Below are 23,503 nucleotides of genomic sequence, written 5' to 3'. Positions count from 1 at the left end.
TCCTGGTCTTTGAGGTCCAGCCATCTTGGCCCTTCCTTAGAGCTTCCCACAGAACCCGGAGCAGGGGAGAGCCACTTCCAGGAGAGGGCCCTAGGCTTTGGGCTCACAAGATTTACCTTCTTATTCTGGTTCCTTCCTTACTTTGGGACCTTGAAACTAGTCATCACCGACCTCTGGCTCTGTTACATTGGGGAGGAGGGGCAGTAGCGGGGCAGGGCGGAGTGGGGTCGGGGGAGACAAGCTAGGAGGCCAGCCATATTTCACTTGAGTTTTCTGCATGAGACCTACATGATTCTAAAAGAAATTACCCAAAGGCTGTTTACTCCGGGAGAGTGAAGGCAACAACGCACGTGATGATGCCTCAAGCACCCAACAGACTGAATTACCTGTTAGCCCAGAGATTGGATTTTGCATCCAGCCTTAGGCCTGGCACACGGTGGGTCCTTCATAAACCACTTTCTGACCCAGGACCCCCACCTACCTGCCTGGGGCTCCAGGCACCGTCCCCATCCTGCAAGTGACAGCCTGGGGTCCATCCAATGTTGTGGACTAAGACAAAAGGCTATCAGATGATTTAAATAGTCGACCATGTGCATGGACTTGGGAGTCGGGCTGACCAGATTCAAATCTTGGTGTAGCCAGTGACCGGCTCAGTGAAGAGAATATTTAACTTCAGTCTGTCTCCCCGTCTGTAAACTTGGATCAATGATCTAGAAGACAGTAGATTCTAGAGTAGGGTTGCCAGATGTAGCAAATGAAAATACAGGACGCTCATTTAAATCTGAACTTCAGACAAACAACGCATGTCCCCTCCCCCTCCCCCTTCTGTGGTCCCTGTGGTATGTGCACAAGCCGGCTCAGAGAGGAGAGCAGGGCTCTCCCAGGCAGACAAGAACAGGTTGGGATCTGGCTTCCCCTCCTAGCAGCCATCCCCTTGGGAGAACACTCATCCTTCTTGAGGCTCTCTTCTCTGCTCTCAAGTGAGGATAGGACAGTGAGAACCAGTAGCAGCCATCATGAAGACTGGGGAGTTAGCAGGGGCTCCATGTCAGTAGTTGTGTGACCTTGGGCAAGTCACTTCAAAGAGACAATTTAACTGAACCTAGGCCAGCACTGGGCACATTTCAGCACTCAACTCACGGCAGGAAGGGGTCAGAGAAAGGGAGTGTGCAAAGCTTTTATGGGATCTTTGAATCATACCTATTTTGAGTGTGGGTATGGTGTGGGGCCCCCAGCAGAGATGGGGGAGGGTGGGGTGACACATCAGGACCTAACCTAGTGGGAGCACCCACACGAAGCTAATCCAGCCCAGAGAGGTCTGCCACACGCTAGTCACACAACTAACCCACAAACAAATAACTTTAATTTTTTTTTTCTTTTTTTTTTTTTGGAGCAGGAGCCGGGCCTTGAGGACCCCTGCCCCAGCCCCGCGCCACGTTTATGATATAACCCATCACAGCTGGATTTAAAAAATACACAAAAAAATATAATATACATTATAAAACCTAGGTTGGGTTTGGAAGTGGCCTGAGCAATATGCAAACTGTGAGGACCTTCAGGAAGCTCAGGGGCGGGCGGTGTAAGGAAGGGAAGGGGCACAGTACTTCATATGAAACTCGTCAATGCCCAGAGGCGGCTGGTAGACAGGCCAAGCTGGCTGAGGGCTCTGGCTGTTGGGGAGGAGCAGCAGGGGAAGGGTGAACCTTCAGTCCCAGAACTGGCTCTGGGGAGCTGCTACTCCAGGCCTGGCAGACCGGAGGTGGAGAGAAACGTAAGGGACTGGTGCCCACCGAGGGCTCACCAAACCCAAGTCTTGGGCATTTGAAAACATCAAATCCTTCTGATACCCCTTGTCCCTGGGACACTGGTCTGCCCAGAGGCTGGGAATCCCATCTTCCTACTTGACCCTCCAAGCTATTTTGGAGCCTGCCCCTGGGGGCCTTCTCCTATCAGGAAGGTGCTGAGGGGCTCAGGCCCCGGATGTGGGCCGGAGCAGCTTGGAGGAGGTCGGCACAGGGGCTCCCGAGGCCCTGGCTGCACTGTGGGCTGACGGAAGGCACCTAACAGGTGCCAAGCACCTGCTGCTCCTCTTTTCCTGCCTGGTCAGAAGCAGCTGCTCCCCTGGGAGGAGGCCCCCAACCTGGCTGGCCCCAGCCCCCAGTACAGACCGTCTCTCCCACCCCCTGCGGCTGGCCCCCCACTCCAGGGAGGCAGTGTATACCTGGGCTCTGGGGACAGACAGCCCCGGATGAGAATTCCAACTCCGTCCCCCTAGCTGGGTCCCTCGACTTCTCGGAGTTTCAGCCCATCATGAGACACCAAGACCCACGCTTGCCTTGCCCGGTCTGAGAACGGCACCAGGACCGGCACACCACAGGTGCAAGAAAGTGGGGGCCCCTCTCTCTCCTTCTCACCCTAACCCCAACTCGACACTCTCCTTCCTGGGGCCTCTGCACTCTCACCTCCTCGATCTCCATTCTACCCTCCCCTGCTGGCCACACATGCCTGAGCCTGAAGGGGTCGGATCCGCTCACTGGAGGTTGGGCAGAGCTGGGTGATGGTTCAGCGTCCGGGGCAGGCTGCCCCACCACGGAGCCCTCCTCTCTTCTCCCACAATTAAAGCGCAGAACAGTGGCAGGGAGTGTGTGTGCTGGGGGTAGGTGGGGAGGCCTCCTGGGTCCTGGGCCTGAGGCCTGGCAGGCGGGTGAGTCCTCAATCCAGACCTCCGGGGGGGAGGGGAGGGGCCAGGCAGGTGTGTGGAAAAGATGCTTGTCCTGGATCCTGGTGCTGGGGGCCGACGGTGGCCTAGTCTTTGACGAGCTTGTAGACATGGTGCTGGGCCCCGTGCTCGCTGGTGGAGACTTCAAAGACGAAAGCAATGACAAGCAGGGTCTCCTGGGAGTCCCGGCTCGTGACCACCTGGGGGCCAGGTAGGAGGATGCAAGGGGTTAGGTGGCACAGGGCCACGGGGGGGCGGGGGGCAGGGGCTGAGAAGACCCTTCTTCTTTCTGGACAGCAGTCTCCTCACCTGAGCCATGGGGCTGGCCACCCCCACTTTGAGGCCCCGTGCCCCCCACGCGCCCTGCTGCCCCCACCTGCAGGATGGTGAAGTTCTCCAGGACGCTGTTCATCATGTACTTCTCCGGCAGGTGCTTCAGCTTGTGGATGAAGTTGATCATGTACTCGCACATGGGGGAGCGGTGGATGCGGTACACGAAGCGCCCGTTCTCCAGCCTGGCGTACTCCGTCTGCGCACAGCCGCGGGGAAGGTGTCACCCCCACGTGCCTGCTCCCGGCCCCTCCGTGCCACCCTGGGCCCCCACTCACCTCTACCTTCTCCACCACCTGCTTGCCAAAGGAGCACACCTTGGTGGAGACGCTGATGGTCATGCTATCTGCCGAGCTGTACTGAGAGCTGACCCCGTAGAAGGCTCCGGGGCCCTCCTGGATGGTGCTGTTGAGGTCGGCCTGGAGCGGGGGGTGAGCCGGGGTGGCGTCAGGTGCAGGCAGAGGCCAGGGGGAGGCTTCCCGCCGCGCCACGACCGTGTTTAGCCCCAGGACCCATCCCTAGCACCCTGCCCACGGGCCACAGGGTCCCCGGTGGGCGGGGTGGGCCCAGGTGCGCTTTGCATGCTGGGGATGGGGTTGTCGGGAGCACAGAGGGCAGCTCACCCAGAACTTGACAAGGAAGAAGGCGTTCGGGGGCCCCTTCTCATAGAGTTCCTTCAGTCCACCCTTCTTCTCAGGGAACTTATCGTAGATCTGACGCACGTCGACGGCCTCCAGCGGCGGGTCTGAGAAGGCAGGGTTCGTCTGGCCGATGTGCACAAATAGGTGTTTGCTGTACTGTGGGGAGGGCCCAGTACGGGGTCAGGGGAGCACTCAGGACTCGACTGCCCCGGGGCTTCCCACGCCCAGGCCCCTGAGCCGCGGCCCTGAACCACAGGCTCGCGCAAACCCTCACCCCCACCGCCAGGCACGTTACCGTGTCAGGGTCTCGCTGCACCTCCATGAAGGCCGAATACTCGAGGAGCCGCAGCCGGGAGGAGGCGATGGTGCGGTCCTGCCACACGGGCACAGAGGCAGCAGCTGGGGGGAGCGGGGTCAGGGGCTCGTAACCTGGGAGGGCGAGATGGACCCTCATCTGCATGGGCGTGTGCGCATGCTTATGTACGGAGCTGCCCCCCAGCTGCACGGAGCCACTGGGCAAACTAGAAAATGGCGCCCCTTTCGGGGAGGAACACAGGCTGGATTTTGAGCCCTCTGCCACACCTCCTTGTACAGTGTGCAACCTGCACAACTGTGCACGGTGGGCCCAGTAGCATACATGGGGGGTGGTGGTTTATATGTCACTATTAATGTGTGTCCAAACAGAAAATGCAGATGAGTAAAAAGGGAAAAATAATAATTATCCCGAATCCCAATACCTAGACAGAGTGATACTCTGTTAAGATTTTGGTGTATTTCTTTTTTTTTTTTTTTTAAGATTTTATTTATTTATTTGAGAGAGAGAATGAGATAGAGAGAAAGAGCATGAGAGGGGGGAGGGCCAGAGGGAGAAGCAGACTCCCTGCTGAGCAGGGAGCCTGATGCAGGACTCGATCCCAGGACTCCAGAATCAGGACCTGAGCCGAAGGCAGTCACTTAACCAACTGAGCCACCCAGGCGCCCTTTGGTGTATTTCCATAGACGAATTTTACAAATATATATCAATGTAGTATCTTCATTGGTGTGTACAACACTGAAAGGTAAGGGGCCTGTTCGCGGCCTTCCCAATCCCCTACAGATGCCACACACTTCTCCCTCCCAAACACAGGCACAGCCTTGGGCGCCCGCTCTTCTGAGCAGTGGTGCAGGTGTGGAGGGGCGGAGGGGCGGTGGCGGCGGTCTCGTGTGGGGCACTTACTGCTGAGCGTGGGCGGCAGGGGCGGCTGGATGGGGTAGGCTGGCTGTGCAAAGGGCTTGATGCTGCGGACAGGAGCACAGCCTGGTTAGAGGGTCACCCCCCAGCCCCACCTTCCACCTGGTCCCGTCACCTGGGAGTGTCATCTGGTCTCGGAGCCACCCCGCCTTTCTGCAAAGGCCCAGAAATGCACGCCAGCAAGCTAACTCACCCGCTTTGGGTTTTCTCCACATTTGAGCTTTTATGAAACCCTGCTGCATCTCACAACTGCGGTGCACGCTTAATGTGGCCTTTCAACCCCACCCTGAGAGCTGCTCATTAAACTGAGGGTGTGTCTGCGGATGCAAGCCCTCTCAGGACCCAGGGAACCGAGCAGCCTCGACTCCCCCACGTGCTGACTCGGAGACCCACCGACAGCGACGGAGGGAGAAGTAACCGAAGGGTGGCCGGACGGACAAGTGGGATGAGGAGGCTGATGAATGAACAAACACGTGAATGGAAAGACAGACGCACGGCTCTTACTGGTGCTCTCCATCCTCTATTTCTGAATTAAAACTTGGCTCAGCTGTTGCTGGCACCCGGCTCATAGGGGGAGTCCCAGCGGCCGCCAGGGCCCAGGGTGGGAGAGGGCTGGACCTCGATACTCACTCCTGAGAGGGTCCAGGCTGCTGTCCCAGGAGAGGGGGGCTGCTCCAGAACTGCAGGGAGGGGACAAAGCCCGGCGGCCCCTCAGCATCCACCACCCCGCCACCGCCCAGCCCCGAAGGCACTCCCTCACCTCAGCCCCCCCATACCCGTGAGGAAGTGGAGAAAACGCCTTGGGGCAGAGGGGAGGGCGGGCTGAACTTGTTCTGTAGGACGCTGGCGGAGACGATCTGGGCGGACGACATGGATGCCATGCTTTGAAGGGCTTTGTCCTTGGAGACCTGGTCCTGGGGAGGGGAGAGGCCGCGTGGGGACGGGCCAGGTCAGAGACCGGGCCGGGGCTTGCCTCACCTCGGGGCCCCTCCAGGCCCTCAGGGCTCTGTTGTGTGGGCTCGGGAGAGTCTCAGCCCCTGCCTGGGCCTGTCTCCTAAGAGGACCTCACTCCTCTGGGTCCAGTGCACGGTAAGAAATTATTTTATTTTATTCCATAACCCAGTATATACCTGAGCACTTCCCCTTATGTTGTGTGGCATGCGCTCTCCTATTTCCTAGTCTGTTTCATCAGTGGTTCTCAAAGTATGGTCCGTAGACCAATGGCACCAGCATCACTGGAAGCTTGTTAGAAATGCAAAGTCTCGGGCCCCAGCCCAGACCTACTGATTCAGAAACTCTGGGGGTGAAGCGCAGAAATCTGTCTTCACCAGCCCTCCCGGCGATTCTGATGCATGCTAAAGTTTGAGAACCACTACATCTCATTTTTAAACAATGTCGGTTGCCAACCTATTAAATTAATTTCACAATTCATAATTTGGAAATCCTGTGTTAGATGTTCTCCCCCTCCCACATCGTCCCCCAGGGGAGGGAAGGGCAGGCTACTTACCAGGTTCATGGCCTGTGAAGGAGAGGGAAGGTAGATTAGAAGAGGCACACGTGAGGTCGATGCAGGGTGGGGACATGCCCTCTCACCCCCCTCCATTCAATGGCCACCTGGCTTTCAGGTCTAAGGAACCCAGGGGAGCTCAGAGGCAGCTGTGGACCCTCCCCCAACCCCACTGCTACCCAGGGGGAGGGCTTGCTAGCTGGGGGTGCCCTGCAAAGGGCAGGATGAGGGAGGGCAGGCTGGAGACCTAGATGGTGGACCATGCTGTCGCCCCTGGGGTCTGTCCGCGTCCTCTGGAGCTGTGATATAGGCATGGGGGCCTGGAGCGGGAGGCCCAGTCTGCTGCGCAGCCGGGAAGCAGGTAGAAAACACGGCCTACAGGGGCCCTGAGCCCCATGCTCTGAGAGCCTCAGCTACAGAGCAGCCAGGATTGGGCATCCAGTGCAAGGGACAGCCAGGCCCACCACCATAACTCTGCCAGCCGATGCGCCCGTGTCTCCTCCCTGCCCACCTGAAGGCCCCGTGCAATTAACAAGCAGCAATCAGGAGGAAGGAGAAAAAGGAAAAGGAAGAAGAAGAGAGGTGGGCCCTAGTGGCCCCCAGATGGTCTTCCTCTCCCTCACTGTAGGGCTGGCTGTCCCCCTGGGCTTCTGCTTAGTCTACAGGGGCTGTGGCCCGCTGTAGCCCGAAGTGGCCTTTGGGCTTCATGCTGTTCTTTGTGTTTGAGACACCCTCCACCCCACCACAGCCCTTCAGCCACCTCTCTGCCCTGCGCTCAGAAAACAGCAGGGCCAGGCCAAGTGGCAGGGGACCCCCTACCTTCAGCTTGGACTGAATCTCTCGAGATTTCCGCCTGGCTAGAACCTGCAAGTGGCTAGAGACCTGTAGAAAGAGAGAGAAAGAGAGAAAAAGAGCAGAAAGGGCAGAAGAGGCAAGAACAGAGCTTCAGCCAGAAAAGAGGCACAGTGGGGCCAGAGAGGTGGCCGCGGCAGAGGCCTGAGCCGTGCAGAGAGCTGTGGAGGCGCCGAGGAGGGACTGGAGGCCCTAGTCAGGCGCCCAACGTACCTTGATGCCAACCTGGTACTCCCGCACCTTCTTCCGAGCTAGAACCTGTATGTGGCTGGACACCTAGGGGCCGCCCCGCGCCCCGCCAGAGAGGAAAACACAGACAGTGAGGAGGCACAGCATGGGGTGGCCATGGGCAAGGAGCATCCCAGCCCTCGTCTCTGGGAACAAATGGAAGCAAGGGGGAACTAGGGGGCCCTTGTGAACAGACACCCCTGAGCCCTGCCAATTCTCTGCTCTCTTCTTGGCCTATTTTGATCAAGAGCCTACAGTAGCCTTTGGTACTACCATGTACAGTTGTATAGGTTGTTCACTGCACAAGAGGATCTAACCTGGTAAGGGCTAAAATCCAGCCCAAGCTCTGCTGCTCAAGTTATGTGCCCTGGTACTGGGCTGCTTCTAACCCAGAGGAAGGGTATCTTTTTATTTTTCCAAAATGGGTGACTTTTCCCTCACTGATATCCTCAGAAGAGACACCGTTTTCTTGTCTTTTTTTTTTTTTTTTAAGATTTCTTTATTTATTCAAGTAATCTCTACACCTAATGTGGGGCTCGAACTCACAACCCCGAGATTAAGAGTCGCATGCTCGGGGCGCCTGGGTGGCTTAAGCGTTTGCCTTCAGCTCAGGTCATGATCTCAGGCCCCTGGGATCGAGTCCTGCATCGGGCTCCTTGCTCAGCAGAGAGCCTGCTTCTCCCTCTCCCTCTGTCTGCCGCTCCCCTTGCTTGTGCTCTCGCTCTCACTACCTCTCTCTCTGTCTCTCTGTGTCAAATAAATAAATAAAATCTTAAAAAAAAAAAAAAGAGAGTCGCATGCTCTAGCGACTGAGCCAGCCAGGCGCCAGAGACACTTTTCTCTGATTGGCATCACCAATGGCCATAATGCTCGTGCTGGCCATCAGAGCATACATCAGGGCCATGTCCGCTACGAAAGCGCTCCCCGCACCACTGCCTGAGTCCTCGTGTCACCCCAATAGCTTGCCAGCCTATCAGACCAGGCCTGGCCCTGTTCCTGTTCTGCTCATTCAGCTTCTTCCCCCAACATGCCTTGACTAATATATGGCAGGACACACACACACACACACACACACACACACACACACACGGTAGGTGCTCTTAATAGCAGTTCTTCTCCAGCACATTGTCAAAGGTCTGCAGAGAACCTAAATGTCCATATTTTCCCCACAAAACAGGAGGGGACACATGGTTCCCCGAGGCTGCTTCACACTCATGATCCACAATGGCTGTGGGCTTTCTTTGCAAGTTGTTTTTATCCCCACACAGTTTCTTTTTCTTTTTAATCATAGACCGAAAGTTACTGTGTATGTGATGCCCCGGGGCCCCCTGCTAGTTGGTTAGGACCCAGGTGGATGTGCCCCATACCGTCTCATCAGGCACCAGAATCAGACGTCTGTCCAGCAAGATTACCCATCACTGCATATCATGACAAGCAGTGACATTTATTGAGTAGCTATGATTTTACATGTACCTCCTCTGACCCTTACTAAGAAGTTAGTACTAACATTATCCCCCAAGTTACAGATGATGAAACCAGCACACAGAGAAGTTAAGCAGTTTATCCAAGGTCACACAGCTGGGGGCTGGAGCTGGGATTTGAACCTAGGTGGCCTGACTCCCGAGCCTACTTGCTCCACCACCAAGCTACGCTCCCAGGATTCTTCTGACCCTTAGCACAGAGGACCACTGCCAAATGGTCAAGTCTGTGACAGCTGAAAGTCACATGGGACTTAATCCTAATGTAATATTGAGCTGTTTTTCCAGTACGGAGGCATCACACTTGCTATTATTGCTGTACGTATCTGTAAAACCCCTAACACTGCATTTTTTTTAACCAAAAGTAAAATAGAAACCCTTGCCTGTCATCTGGTTGCTCTTTGCAACACATAAAGACATGCTTTGCCCTCACAAACATAGGATGGGTCTATCTTGTCTTACCTACCTACCTACCTACCTACCTAATTTTTCTTAAGGCTTTATTTTTTTAAGTAAGCTCTACACCCAATGTGGGGCTCAAACTCACGACCCTTAGATCAAGAGTCGTCCACTTTACCAACTGAGCCGGCTGGGCGCCCTGGCTTTCTGCTTATTAAGACGTAGTAATAATCACAATAGCAGTGGTACATTCTTCTATAGCGCTTAGCTAATTTAATGGCCGAGGACCAGAAGCTGGGGGGCAAAGCACCCCTTGCCCACAAGTAGGGGTGAGGGTATTTGTACCTGGGGTTTTGATTCATCAGCCCTCCTCCTACAGTCCCAGGCGCCAGGGAACAGGGCCCCTGTCTGTGGGGTTCCCCTGGGTAGCCCCAGTGCCTAGCACACAGTCGTAGCTCAAGAATTCGCTCACTGCGGGGCGCCTGGGTGGCTCAGTCGTTAAGCGTCGGCCTTCAGCTCAGGTCATGGTCCCAGGGTCCTGGGATCGAGCCCCACATCGGGCTCCCTGCTCCGCGGGAAGCCTGATTCTCCCTCTCCCACTCCCCCTGCTTGTGTTCCCGCTCTCGCTCTCTCTCTGTCCAACAAACAAGTAAATAAATAGAATTCGCTCACTGAATAAACCTGTCCCACATAAACTGGCCCCGGGAGAGAGGTTCATAAATGCCTGAGCAAATGGGGGAGGCTCCTGCTCCCACAGAGGGGGTGGACTCGGAACCTGCCTCTGAGACGGCGGAATGGGGCACGGCGCCTCTGTCATCCGCACACATGGGGATCTGGGGAGGTGGGTGCAAGGTCCAAACCCCAGCAGACAGGGAGGCTGGGAGAGCCGAGGATCAGAGGCGGCTTCCAGTCCTCCGGTCTCTGCGCCCAGCCTGCCTCTCTCTGGGGCACCCTGCACGTCAGCCACCCCAACCAGCCCCCTTTCTGGGTTCCCTCCCGGGACGGGAAGCCACCCAGTCATCTCTCCATGCCCCCACTGCCGCTGGGGACCTCCGTCCCTGCCTCTGCCCGGCCCTCCCTCATCCATGGCCCAGCTGCTCCAGGGCCAACATTCCTCGACAGATGCCACCCGCCACTCCCTGTTCTAGTCCCTTCCATGGCACCCAGCTGCCCCGAGGGGAAACCTGTCCCTCAGGCCTCCGGCCAACCTCTCTCCCTGTCCTCAGCTCTTCCCACCCCTCTCTCCACCCCCCCACACTGCTGACAGATGGCTCTTTCCTGCCCAGTGGGTTCAATCCTGGATCCACCACCTAGCAGCCGAGTGACCTTGAGGAAGTTACTTAACTTCCCCCTGCCTCCATGTTTTCATCTGGAAGATGGAGATAATTATTAGACCTACCTCCCGAAGTTGCTGTGAGGAATACACGGATTCATAGAACGTAAGCCCCGTGTGGGTTCCTGGGGATTCTATGTATATCCGACTTCCTCAAGAACTTCTCCCCTTTTCCCTGCCGGGCTAAACCCCGAATTCCTCCCTAAAAACGCATCTTGGGTGTTACCTCCTCCAGAAAGGCTTGGCAGCCCCTTCCCCCCTTGCCCTGCCGGGTCCAGCTTCAACCCCTGGCTGACAGCACACACTCACCCTCGGCTGGGCCACGCCGCCCTGCTCTGCCCTCGTGGGTCATTGCCACCGGCTGGTCGGGGCGCCACTCCGGGCCGTGACCACACCAGGCTGCAGCTGCCCCACGGGGCTCATCTCTGGTCACTGAACCCAAGGCCCCGGGCGGGGTGGTGGCTGGTCGCAAAGGGCAGTGCCCCTTTCTCTACGACCGCGGGAAGAGCAGCCCGGGGAGCGTGCGGTCCCTCGGGAGAGGAAGGGGGACAGGGAGGGGCTGAAGGGGGCAGCTGAGGGAGAACGCACGCGTGGGCAGACGGCACGGAGCACGCATCCTCTCCCCACCTGTTTTCTTGTCCGAGTCTTCCCGGTCCTCAATTTAATGTAGCGTGCAATCAACTCATTTCGACCTGGAGTGGGGTGAGAGAAGGGTGAAGAGTTGGCCAAGGGGGGCAGCTGGTGGCTGCAGACCCCCCACCCCCCGCTGCGAAACATACAGGCCTCTCCCCCAACCCTGCTCTTCTGCCCCCTCTTCACCCCAAGGGGCACACGCAGGCAGGCAAGGGGTGGCGGGGAGCCCCAGGACCCGGGGGCCTGCTGGTTGGGGGAGGTGTGAGTAGGGGGCAGCAGGGTGGGAGGGGACAAGGTCGGGGGCCCACCAGGTTTCCCTGCACACAGACGGGGGCAGGGGTGGCCACGGGGCAGCAGGGCAGCTGGACCGCTCACCCCTACCCCACTCCTAGCCCCACTCCTAGCCCTGGCAGCACCTCCTTCCTCCCCATGCATGACGCCTGTTCCAAATCTTTAAGTGTAAGTATTCGTGTGTGAGCGAGGCCTGCCGCGGGTGGCACCCGGCCCCGCACACGTCCCCATGGGAGTCTGGAAGGTGGCTTCCTATCCTAGCTGTCCTTGCCATAAGGGGAGACCCTGGACAAGTCCCCTCCTTCTCTGGCGAAATGGGCAGGAAGGACCCAGTGGTCTCCAGCACACCCCCCACACGGACGGCCTGTGCTGGGATGTCCTCAAGCCCATCACTGTGTCCCTGAGCCTGTCACCCCCATGTCCCAGGTTACCAGTGTCTCTCCTGCCCTGTGAGATGCTGACAGATGCTGAGCCAATACCTTTCATCCCCCCAGTCCAGGCCCCCAGCCCCACAACCCCACAACCTCCCCAGAAGGGCCACATTCTCCGGATTCCTCTTCCATGACAGAACCAGCCCCACTGCTCCTCCCTTCCTGCCTGCCCCTCTCCACCCCACTCCCTCCGCCCTGTCTAAACATACCCTGTGGGGCTGCCCCGGCCATCTGGGAGGTAGCCGTGGGGGAAGCACCCTGGGACATCTGCCTGCCCCGTGCGTGAGGGGGCTCCGGGTCGAGGGGTGGGCGTGGCACAGTGGCTGGGGACAGGGGACACGGCAGCCCTTACCACTTGGCCCAGCTGTCTCCTTCCCGCACCCCGCCATGGTACTGGCCGCCGGGATGGGACGGGCCGAGGGCCTGCCTCACTCAGCCATAGGCTGTCAGGGAGGGTTGGAGGGAGCTGGAAAGGAGCCAGGCCCAGAAGGGTTGAGTTATCCCAAAAATGCAGCTCTGGGAGAGCCCTCTCAGGGCTGGACAAGAGGGGGACACTCCCTTCTGGGGGCAGGAGATGAGCAAGGTGGCAGAGAGCGGGCCAGGAGAGCAGGAGAGACTTGGCGGGGGGTGGGGGTTGAAGGGTCTGAGGAATGAAGGAGTCCCCATGTCTCTCCAGCCCTCTTCCTAACACAGGCCCTTGTGACAGCGCGGCCTTCCCCCCCCCCCCCATACCCATGCACTGGACGGAACTCGCCAGTAGGACACCCCAGGTCTCACCCCTCAGGCTTCCCCACATGTGGGGGGACCCTCTCCCAGGCCTGGCCTGGAGCACCCGGCACTGACCCAGTTTCCTGTGTCCACTGAGTCACCCTGAAACCCGCAGGCCAGCGGCGGGGGAGAGGAGGAGCAGATGGGGGTGTCGAGGTGTGGGCCCCAATCTGGTGGAGGGGGCAAGCCTGGCTTGTTTATGAGGAGGATCCAGACACACAGGCTCACACGCCCAGACTCGCCCGTGGGGGCTGGCGGGCTCGCAGCACTTCGCCAAACCGGTTGGGTGAGGGGGCAGAGAGCGGGGGGCGGGGCCCGGGAGGGCCAGGCCGCCTCCCCCAGTCCATCCAGTGTCCCCGTGTCTCCCCACACGCACCGTACATCTTGCCCTCGTCTGACAGGATGATCTTGCGGCGGCCGCAGGGTGGGTAGATGGCCAGGGCCTCCTGGAAGCTCTGCTCGATGTCGGGGCTCCACACGCCCTCTGCGTCGTTGTCCAGCCCCTTGTCCAGGCCCTCGGGCCCGTCCTCCCGGGCCTCCCCGGGGCTGCTGCTGGCATTCCAGCTGCTGGACGCTATCGTGCTGGTTGCTCTGGGCTCTGGGCCTGAGCCCACTGGGCAGCCGGGGCCTGCGGGGCAGGCACAGACGGGTTAGGGCCAGGGCTCTCCTAGACCGGAGCCGTCTCCCACCAGGGGGCAGGGGCTGGGGGGGGGGGGGAGGAGGGGGTATACTTACTCAGTGCTGTGCAGCCTTAAACGAGCTACCTCACCTCTCTGAGCTTCGGTCCCAAAAGATGAGGGAAAAGGTCTCCTTGAGGTCGTGAGGGTTAAAATTAAATGAGATCACGACAAAGGACCAACCACAATGCCTGGCTCATAACACTCAAGACATAGGACCGGTGGTGATCAGTAACAACAATAACACCTCATATCTACAAGGCACTTTTGTGGGCGAAAAGCATGTTCATACTCACTTAATCCTCAAAACTAAGGCAAGGAGGGCGAGGAGTGATACCCATTATTCAGATGGGACACTGAGGCTCACAGTCGTGCGGCGATGAGAAGAGGAGGGGGCCTGCTGGGTGTCTCTGCAGCTCTTCCTCCTGCCATCGGCAGCCCCCTACTGGGGACCCTCACCCTCCTCGTTCTCCCCCCCAGCCTCAGCGCAACCCTGCTGAAGACCCGCTGTGGGAGGGAAAGGGCCCTGGACCTAGGAAGGGTGTGGTTTTGACTTCCCTAAAAGATAACTCCCAGGAGCGCGGCCAAAGAACCTAAACATGGGGCAGGGACCGCCCCAGGAATCGCAAGGAGGGAGCCATGCTGGTTGGCAAGGGAGCAGCTGAGAAGGTGCCTGGCCCACAGCCTTGCTCAACCCCACCGGCTCCTCCATCCCACTTCCTGTTCCTGCACCTCCCGGCCCCACAGCGGCCCGTAAACCACCCACACGCCTGCCCCTGCCCTGGCCCACATCGCACATGGGCCAGGACTCTGTAAACTCTGAGTTCCCTGCACACGCCAGGCTGGGGTATTAACTGAGACCACACCCGGCAGTCCCCCCAACACACACAGCTCCAAGGCTCATCCCCAACCCCCTTCAGCTTCAGACTCTGCATGCCCAATGTCCAGGGAGCCTCGGAGCCCAAGATGGCTAGATCCAGAGACTTTGCTGCGGTCTGCAGGGAAAGCTGGGGTGGGGTAGGGGGCAGGTAGGGTGGAGGGGGTGGGAGACCCCTCTGAAGCTGGGGAAGGGAATTCTTTGCCCTCAGACAAGAATTCCAGGCCCTGCCAAATGGGTAGGGGCCCTCTGTGTGGGGCCACCTGTTTGTCTGGGGAGGCTTGAAGAGGGTCGCTAGTGGCATGGGATGGGGAGGGCCGAGGGGGCCCAAACGTCAGATGGAAACCGAGTTAAGGCTATTACTCTAAAGAGAGCACCTGCCATACGGCAGGCCCTGTTCTGGGATTTTGTACACGTTGACTCATTTAATCCTCACAATAACCTATGCGGTAGAGACTATTATTAGTCTCACTTTATAGATGAGGAAACCAGAGAACAGAGAGGTTAAGCAACTTGCCAGACACACAGCTCGGAAGGGCTAGAGCCGGGTTCAGAGCCTGGCAACCTGGCTTCAGTCTCCTAACCCAGGGGATGAAGCTGAGAAGCCTCACCGCCTGGAGCGAGAAAGGAGGCCCAGCTGTCAGGGCAACTACCCTGAGCCCGCCCAGTGGGGGTCCAGCCCAGGGGCCTCCCCTCAAGCCCAAGTGGCTGGAGCAGCTTCAAGGACCCCCACAGGGCTGTCGCCCTCGCCCTGAGGCCTCCGAGACCACGAAGAATAGCTCTCCACACCAGAGGGCAGCCCAGGCGAGGGGAAGCCGCGCTCTTGACCAGGGAAAAGGGGCCACACTCCTCTACTCCCAGCCCACTCTCCCCGCCAGGAAGCTGTAGCCCCATCCCCTCCTCAACTCCTGAGGCCAAGTTCTTGGAATACAGATGTGAGGGGGCAGAGACTCTGGGGGCCCAGTGGCTCCCATATTGAGGTAGTTGAGATGCAGGGCCTCCCCCGAGATCTGACACTGCCCCAGGCTGTCAGAGGGGAGGCAGAAGAGGGGCTACGGTGCTCTAAGACCCCTCCCAACAGAGTCCTCAACCCATGTCCCCCCCCAATCCTTTCCTGAGGCCTCCCTCAGAGCAGCAGGGGCCTGGCACATGGGGGGCCCTGGCAGCCCCAGACTTTTCAAAGCAACTTCCCGGCCTCCCCCAAGTCCCTGCCCGCCTCCCCTCTTCCAGGCGGTGGCCCCCCCCTTCTCGGGGTGATGTCAGCCCCGCCCCGCCCCCCGCAGGAGCACTGTGGCCAAATATGGCGAACGCAGCAGTGCTTGGGAGCTGGGACAGACTGGGGGGGCGGGGCGGCGGCCCCAGGCTGGGACCGCTGGCAGCTGGGGAGGGGGAGGGGAGCCCAGGGGGCGGCTGCAAGGACGAGTCAAGGAGACTAGTGGGACCACCGTCCCTTCCCCTGGCCTGTAGGCACATGCAAGACTCACTTTCTAGGAACACTCCTGCGGGCAGAGACACCAGCACAGGGGCCCACAGGTGACCCCGCCGCCCCACACAGCCATGCCCAGGAGCCCACGTGTGCAGGTATGCCCTGCGGGTGCCCGGAGGAGAACCTTCGTAGCCCGCGGGCAGCGGCACCAGGCAGGGGGCTGAGCGGGGGTCCCTGTCCCACTGTGGCGCTCAGGAGTCGGCGCTGGCTGCTCTGGTCTTCCCAGTTACTGCTGTGGGACGACCGAGACTGGTGCACGCCCACCCTCTTCTCCTTAGACCCTCACACCACGGGGGACCCAGCGTGGGGGCGCGGGCTCTTCAGACAGCTGCCGGCTGGCCTGCGCGATCGCGGGGCTCGGGCGCCGTGCCCGGGGAGAGGGCAGCCCCAGGCCGGGGAGGGCGTCATCCCCGCTGTCCAGAGCCTCTGCCGCCGAGAGGGGTGCCCGGAGGAGGACCCAAGTGAGGGGCGAGGGGGTGGAGCCTGGGGTGGGGTGAAGAGAGGGGGACAGACCCTGACAGGCAGATAGGAAAACAGACAAGGGAGACAGGAGAGTCCCAGAGAAGAAGAGACAAAGCCCCCACAAAACCTTGGAGTGAGACCCAGAGAAGGAGAGATCCAGAGAGAGGCAGGCCGACAGAACAGAGAGAGTGCGAGAATGAGAGAGAGAGAGAGAGAGAGAGAGAGAGGGAGAGTTGGATCCAGAGACGGTTGGGGCAGGAATCATGACTGACAGACCCAGACAGACAGAGACCAAGATCCGGAGAGATGGAGGCACACAGCTGAGGGAGGGGGGTAAAAGGGGCAGGAAGGGGGAAGATCAATAAAGTCAGATAGAGTCAGGCGGAGGGGGGGGGCGCGGTGAGAGAGCAAGAGATAGAGAGAGAGAGGGACAGAGAGAGAGAGTATGTATGTGCATATGAGCTGACAACAGAGCCCAGAGTTCAGGACAGACCTAGAAGGAAGGGGTGTCAGGGAAGCCACTGCTGGGGGCCGGGGTCAGCCACAACAGGGCCATGTCCAGGACACCCCACTCCTGTCCCATCTGTTCCGCCTCTTCGAGACCACCTCCTATCTCCCTCCACAGAGGCCCGTTATTACCACAGGCTGCCCACCCCCGCTGCAGCCCACTCTGCCTCCATCCTCCATCTGACCAGCCATTCCTGCTTCCCCTTTGAGGACCCTCAGCCTTCTGAGGTCAGAAGGTGCCTCTGGGTGGTGGCAGGGATGGGAGCTAGGAGGCTGGGTGAGCAGGCTTTGGGGCCCCGGCGGGAGATAAGGGGCCCCTCACTGCCCACTCCCCACCCTGGGGCCAGACTGCTGGAATAACTGGCTGGACAGCTCCGGTGATGGGAGGGTGATGGGAGGCCAGCACTGGGCAGCTGCACAAGCCCTAGGCCCCCGCCCCCCACCCCCAGGCCCCGCAGCCTCCAGATCACCCGGCCCTACACCTCCCTTCCAAGGGACGGGAGGAGACTGGTCTGATGCTTGGGCTCCCCCAGCCCTCTGCCCTGGATGGGGATGCACACAAGGCCAGTCAAGGCAGGTGGGGGTCGTCCCCAAGTCCCCCTGCTACCCTCCCTTCCGTACCAGTCCCACTGGGAGGACAAACTGAGCCCAGTGACCCTCGTGGGTCTAGTGGCCAGCAGCTGCCCACCCCTGCAGGGACCACAGCCCCCGAAGAGCTGTCATGTGGAGCCAGAACACCACTCAAAAGGCAGGAAGATTAGTGAAGTCAGCAGTTGCATCCCAAATCTGCCCCCCCCCCAAACCTGGGCTGGGCTGACCCTCTGAGGGGGCTGAGGATGGGGAGGGCAGCTGATGAGGGCTAAGGGAACCTCCCCACCCCCTCTGCCTTTCCCTTCTTCCTTCTCACCCGCCCCCACAGCGGGGCCAGCTGTTCTCCAGCTGCCAGAGGCTCCCACCCTAGAAGTAGCCCTGCTCCGGTTGGGACTGGAGAGGGGGCAGGAGGGGGATGGTGTCTGCCTCCAGCATAAGGACCCCCAAGGGACCCTGCCAAGCGGCCACACCCTGCCAGGCTGGGGAGGGAGTACCCTCCTCCCTGGAGCAGGGTAGAGATTTGTTACAGGAGGAAGCAATTTGCAGAGCCCACTAGGAGGGAGGTGGGGAGGCCTCTTCCCCTCTCTCCCGCTTATTAATGTGCTTCCAATTTGGGAATCAGGACTCTCTGCACCCACCCACCCCCACTACTCAGGGCACAGGCTTCCCGGGGACCAGAGGGGGCAGGCTGTCCATAGCTCATCTGCACTGTCACCCACCCCCCGCCACCAGTGTAAGGAGAGTGGGAGGTAGAGTCTCGGAGCCCTCAAACCTCCGCAGAAGGAGAGGGACTTCCCTTCACCCCTACTCTAGGACTCTGTCCTGTCTCATCCTTTTTTTTTTTTTTTTTTAACTCGGTAATCTCTGTGCCCAACGTGGGACTCGAACCCACGACCCCGAGATCAAGAGTCGCACACTCCACCGACTGAGCCAGTCAGGCGTCCCCTGTCTCCTCTTGTCCCGCTCCAGCGAAGTGCCTGGTGTCCAGCTTGGGGGTGGGGGGTGGCAGCCAATGGGTAACTTGGTTAGGTGGGTTTCACAGTTGTCCACGGACGCGCCGAGGGTCTTGCCTCAGTGGCCTGTGCCCCGGCCCCTGGTACTCTGCGTCACCCGCTGAGCTGCCACCAGTCATTCGGCCGACCCCCCGCCCACCCCCCCGACTACGAGAGTCACAGTGTCCTCTACAAACACCCAGGCTTCCTCGTGGCCCTCCTCGCTCACACACACACTCCCTTGCCCAGCCACCGTCCCACACACATTCACGGTGACCTGCGTCCCTATCCTGTTCCTTCTTCAACTTTCTATTGTGGTAACACACACATTACATCCAATTTACCATTTTAACCATTTTTAAGTGCATCATTCAGTGGCGTTAAGTATTTTCCTTCTTTGTTTTTAACGGTTATCTTTTACACCATCCTCCACATGGACGCCCCAGGCATCGGGGTCATGGGCCCCCAAATTCGTCACACACGGTCTCCCGAGCATGCCTGGCCCAGCCCTGATGGCTGCCACCCACACTGTCCCCTGGTCTCAGCAACCGCAGAGAGTGCCCACCCACAGAGGCAGCTGGGTCACACCCCACAGGTCCCCCGACGTGCGGGGCTGCCTGGGCAGGGCCTGGAGCTCAGGCTTCCCCACTCGGCTTCTCACACAGCTGCTCAGCAGCGTGTCACCGCGCTTGCTCCTCACACGCGCCACATACTGTCCTAGTTTTACACAGTGTCATGTACAGTTGCTCACGCAGCCCATCAGAGTTCCTACAAACCCGAGGCCACCTCGTGCGCTGTTCACACACACACACACACACACGGTATCACGTGTGGTCACACCACAGCACCGTACGTCACGCAGAGTGGCACCCGTTCTGCTTCCGACACACACAGCGTCCAACAATCGCAGTGTCCCTCACACACGCAGAGCATGTGGATCCCCTCAGAGTCAGACCCAGCCTCAAGCTCCTGGTCTTTCAGAAGTCATGTCCCCTGCGATGGCCACTCACACACACAGACCACGTGTACAGCTTCTTCCACTCACTCACTCACACACACACACACCCAGAGGACGTCACGCATGGTGGCTCCCACGTACATACAGCATCGGTCACACACACCGGTGTTCTAAAGTCACGGGCAGTGTCACAGTTGCTCTCCTGTGCAAGTCCAGCCTCACATGCAGTTACACAAACTGGTTTTAGCCGGTTCTGTGACACACGCACCGCCCCCCACGCAGTGTCACCCACGCAGAATGTCCCACTCAGTTTCTGTCTCACACACGTCCAGCGTCACACACGGTTGCACTCTCATTTCCCTCTATCACTTCCTGTCCTTTCGGGCCTGGCAGGGAGCACAGGAAACAATCAGCACTCTAGGAAACCTCAAGGGCTGAGGCTTTGGGGACCTGTGCAGGGACAGGGATTCTCTGGCCTCCAGCCTCCTGCGGGACCCTGCGAGGACAGGCGAAGTCCGTTCCCCTCTCGGGTCCTCCCCTGAGGGGCAGCACCTCTCCTGCAGACAAGCCCAGGCTGGCACAACACCAGGACAGAGGTGAGGGCAGGGCAAGGCCTTGAGGATGGGGCTGAGTGTGATCTGCTGACCTCTGACCACAGAGGCTCCCGCCATGGCCCCAGGGCTGCCCCAGACGCCCACGGAGACCTGGACCCCACAGCTTCTGCAGCCCCCACGTGGGAAGAGACGGTGACCTCCTAGCTACCACCACAGAAAGCTGCAGCATTTAGAGCCCTCACGGCTCCCCAGCAACCTGGGGTCTGGCACCCCAGATCCCTTCCCCACTCTCCTCACCGTGGGTGGACCCCTCCGCTCCTCATCCCTTCCTAAGTGAGGAGGTGGACAGGACTGATAGCTTCGGTTCCCTTCCAGCTTCCACAGTGAGCCCTTTGGGGGGTCTGCGAGTCAGGCAGAGGGGCAGGCCATCCACGTGAGCTCTCAACACAATTCACCCTGGCCAGCCCTGCCAGACCCCAGGGCCACTGCAGAGGGCAAGTTCCCCGAGCTCCACCTGGCTTCCCTGTCCCTTGACGCCTGCAGCCTGCAACCTTCTCAGCCACACTCTCCTGGCTTACCTACTCCTCGGTCACCCCCGGGTTCGTCCTCACGTTCTTCCCTAGATCACTGATCACCCACTCACCTCTCCAGACCTCACTAGGTTCACAGTCCATAACGGAAGGAGGAAGGCCCACTGACTAGAAGACTGAGACTCCGGAAGGAGCTCAGAGACAAGGGACCCGAGAAGTCATTTATTCTGAGCAGGGAAACTGAGGCCCAAGATGACACAGGTGGTTAAAGGCCCAGCTGGGACCACATCTCTTATTTCTTGACCTCCTCTTTGAGATGACCCCTTCTGGTTCTAACATTGCCTCAACTGGCAGAATACAAAGGGTCCACAATCCTGAGTGCGAGAGTGGGAGCACAGAGACAGATAGATATGGGGGGACACACACACACACACACACACACACACAGCTCTGTCCTGCCAATCACTGACCATCCTACTGAGCCAGTCCCCAGCCCCAGTGCACTAATTAGCATTAATTATTGTTCCCTCCCTAGGGGGATGGGGGAAGGATCATGAAGTTGAGAATCCCATCAGCTCTTAGCCTCTCCCTGAGGAGGGGGCATCCAGGGCCCCTGAAGTCACCCTCACCAGCCAGCCTGTTCCTAGAACATACATCTGTCCATTCCCTGCCCACAGCGTGAGCAGGGATCCAGAAGACTGCAGAACCATGTCCTGGAATGACACCCTCCTGGGCGAGGGTCTTGGAAAAGGAGCTACAAGAATCTAGAAAGGAGGAGCACATAATCCCCCTAAATGTCCAACTTTGGGGGGACTTTGGATTTCCTCTTTGCCCCAGGCTGCCCCTGACATTCTAGCCAAGGAGATGTCCCGGCTCCCTGCACTGGGGTGAAACATGTATACACAGAACCAGGCCACAGGAGACAGGATACACAGAGCCGCCATGGGTTCCAGCCCCTAGAGCTGTGTCCAGTCCCTACCCCCATCCCCTGCTTTCCTGGACTACAAGTCCAGGCCTGACCTGGTTCTGCCTCTACCTGGAGAGAGAGAAAGCACAGAGGGAGGTGCCCCCTGAGAAGCCCTCCCCCAAGGCCTCATTCCCTCTTGTCCAGAAAGAATCTCTGAGCCCTGGAACAGGGCCACTCTCCCAAAAAGGTGAGAGTGGGGTCTCAGTGACACTGCCCTGGGGCCTGGCTAGCTGAAAACCAGATGCAGACAGGCACTCCTGGCCCTCCCTCCCCAGGCGGGAGTAAAGGGCATGACAGACAATAGTGGTGGTGGTAGTGGTGGGGACAAGCCTCCTTCAAACCCTCTCAAGTCTAAACAAGGGCTCTAAGGAAGTGTAGCGAAAATAAGGCCCCAAAGCCAGCCCTCTTTGGAGCCAGGCTCCTAGAGCCCTGGTCTGGAACTCCGAACCCCCACCCCAACAGGGGCGGCAGAACTGGAAGGAGCTTAAGCCCCTGCCTCTCAGGGGGCACACGCCCGGGGCGCGCAGCTCTGCTCCCAGACACACTCCACAATCCGGCGCAGCCCCAGGCACCGCGCGCAGGAGCCGGCCTGGGCGCCGGGAGGCCGGGCCCGAGGCCTGCGTGGAGCTGGGGCCGGGCCGGCTTCGAGAGAGCGCGAGCCGGGAGTCCAAAGGGCGGCGGGGCCCGGGAGTGGGAGTCCCGGGTAGAATCTCCCCGGTGGCAGGGCCCCGAAACCGTGCGGCCCCCAGACCCCTGCCTCGACACCCCAAACGCGTACGTTGGGACAGGCGATGGCACCGGGGACAATCTCCCGGCTCCCCGACCTCCCCCGACCAACTCGTCCGGGTCGCGGGGGGGTGGGGGTGGGAGGGGTGGGCGGGGCTTCCCGGAGAGCTTTCCCCCCCCCCTTCCCTCTAAACTTCCCGGCACCCAGATCTGGGGCTCAGGCTCAAGCTGGACAATAGCTCGGGGACCCAGCCCCCCTCGAGGGCCCCCCCAATCCAGAACCAGCCAACCAAACCACCTCTCCCAGCAGGGCCTCCTCCCGGCGTCCGCCCGGCTTACCTGGTCCGAGCTCGGGGGGGCGCTCCGGCCGGGCCGCTCCGCCGGGCCCGAAGGAGCTGAGAGGGGGGCCGGGGAAGGGGGGTCTTGGGGAGGGGGCTGGCCGGAATGTGCGGAATGAGCCGGGCTGGAGCGGGAGGCGCCGGGCGCGGAGGAGGGAGCGAGCGGGACGGAAAGTTTGTGTTGAGGAGCCGGGGCGGGGGGTGGGGGCTGAGGGGAAGGAGGGGGCGGGGCGCGCAGGGGGGCGGGCACCGGCCGGGAGGGGCGGGGCCGCGCGGGGCCGCCCCCAGTCGGCGCTCCGGCTGCCCACCCCGCGGCTTCGCGACCCGCGGCTGCTCCCGGCCTTCCCGCGCCTAGGCGCTCCCCTCCTCGCCTGCCTGTGCCACGCTCCCAACCGCTCCCTGCACGCCGGGCCTTACTCCACCTCGCCAGGACCCCACCGCAATTTGGGGCTCAGGCCTGGGCGGGCCCGAGGGCGGGGCTCCCGCCTAGCCGGCTGGACTCCCGTCGAGGTGCCGCGTCACGAGGAGCCCCGCGGAGCCGGACCGCACGGGCCTTGGGGCTCCCTACCCACACCCCCCCGTCCCTACCCCAGTCCCGAGCCGCCGAGGCGGAGCGCCCTCTCGCGCCCGAGAGCCCGCCCCCAACTCCCGGGGCCCCAGACCCCGCCCCGCCCTGGCGACTGCGCCCGCCCTGCCCGGACCCGGTTTGTCTGGTTCTCCCCGAGAGGCTTGTTTCTCGAATTTCTCCCTTTCCCCTCTTCCCGGACCTCCGGGCCCTCCCTCGCGACCCGGGGCCCCCGCGGGGGGCGTCTCGACACCACGAGCCCGCCGAGTTTCGGTAGGACCGGCGCTGGGCGCGGGGGAGGGGACGCGGGAGCGCCCCGGGCCTGGGCGGGAGCGGGGTTGGGGGGTGGGGAGGCAGGCCTCCGGCCCGCCCTCCGGACCTCTCCCGCGCTCCGGACCCCTCCCGCCGCCTCGTTCTCGGCACGCGCTGAAG

At 60.3% G+C, this 23,503-nt stretch overlaps 1 protein-coding gene across 1 annotated transcript; it reads right to left on the bottom strand.

Moving 5' to 3' along the window:
- Positions 1-1,341: 1,341 nt before the first annotated feature.
- On the bottom strand, positions 1,342-22,914 carry TEAD3 (TEA domain transcription factor 3). Its single transcript, XM_078055431.1, has 14 exons — positions 22,508-22,914; positions 13,218-13,469; positions 11,346-11,410; positions 7,494-7,556; positions 7,248-7,310; positions 6,429-6,440; positions 5,698-5,835; positions 5,552-5,601; positions 4,907-4,968; positions 3,986-4,089; positions 3,673-3,846; positions 3,328-3,468; positions 3,096-3,248; positions 1,342-2,919 (listed from the first exon to the last, which is right to left on the bottom strand). Exons 2-14 carry the CDS (start codon positions 13,222-13,224, stop codon positions 2,806-2,808), a joined length of 1,146 nt encoding a protein of 381 aa, XP_077911557.1. The 5' UTR covers positions 13,225-13,469; positions 22,508-22,914; the 3' UTR covers positions 1,342-2,805.
- Positions 22,915-23,503: the final 589 nt, after the last annotated feature.

Source organism: Halichoerus grypus, chromosome 9 (assembly GCF_964656455.1).
Source record: "Halichoerus grypus chromosome 9, mHalGry1.hap1.1, whole genome shotgun sequence".
Lineage (NCBI taxonomy): Eukaryota > Metazoa > Chordata > Mammalia > Carnivora > Phocidae > Halichoerus > Halichoerus grypus.
The sequence above is the reverse complement of the archived record's forward strand: the minus strand, read 5'-3'. Positions and strand labels throughout refer to the sequence as shown.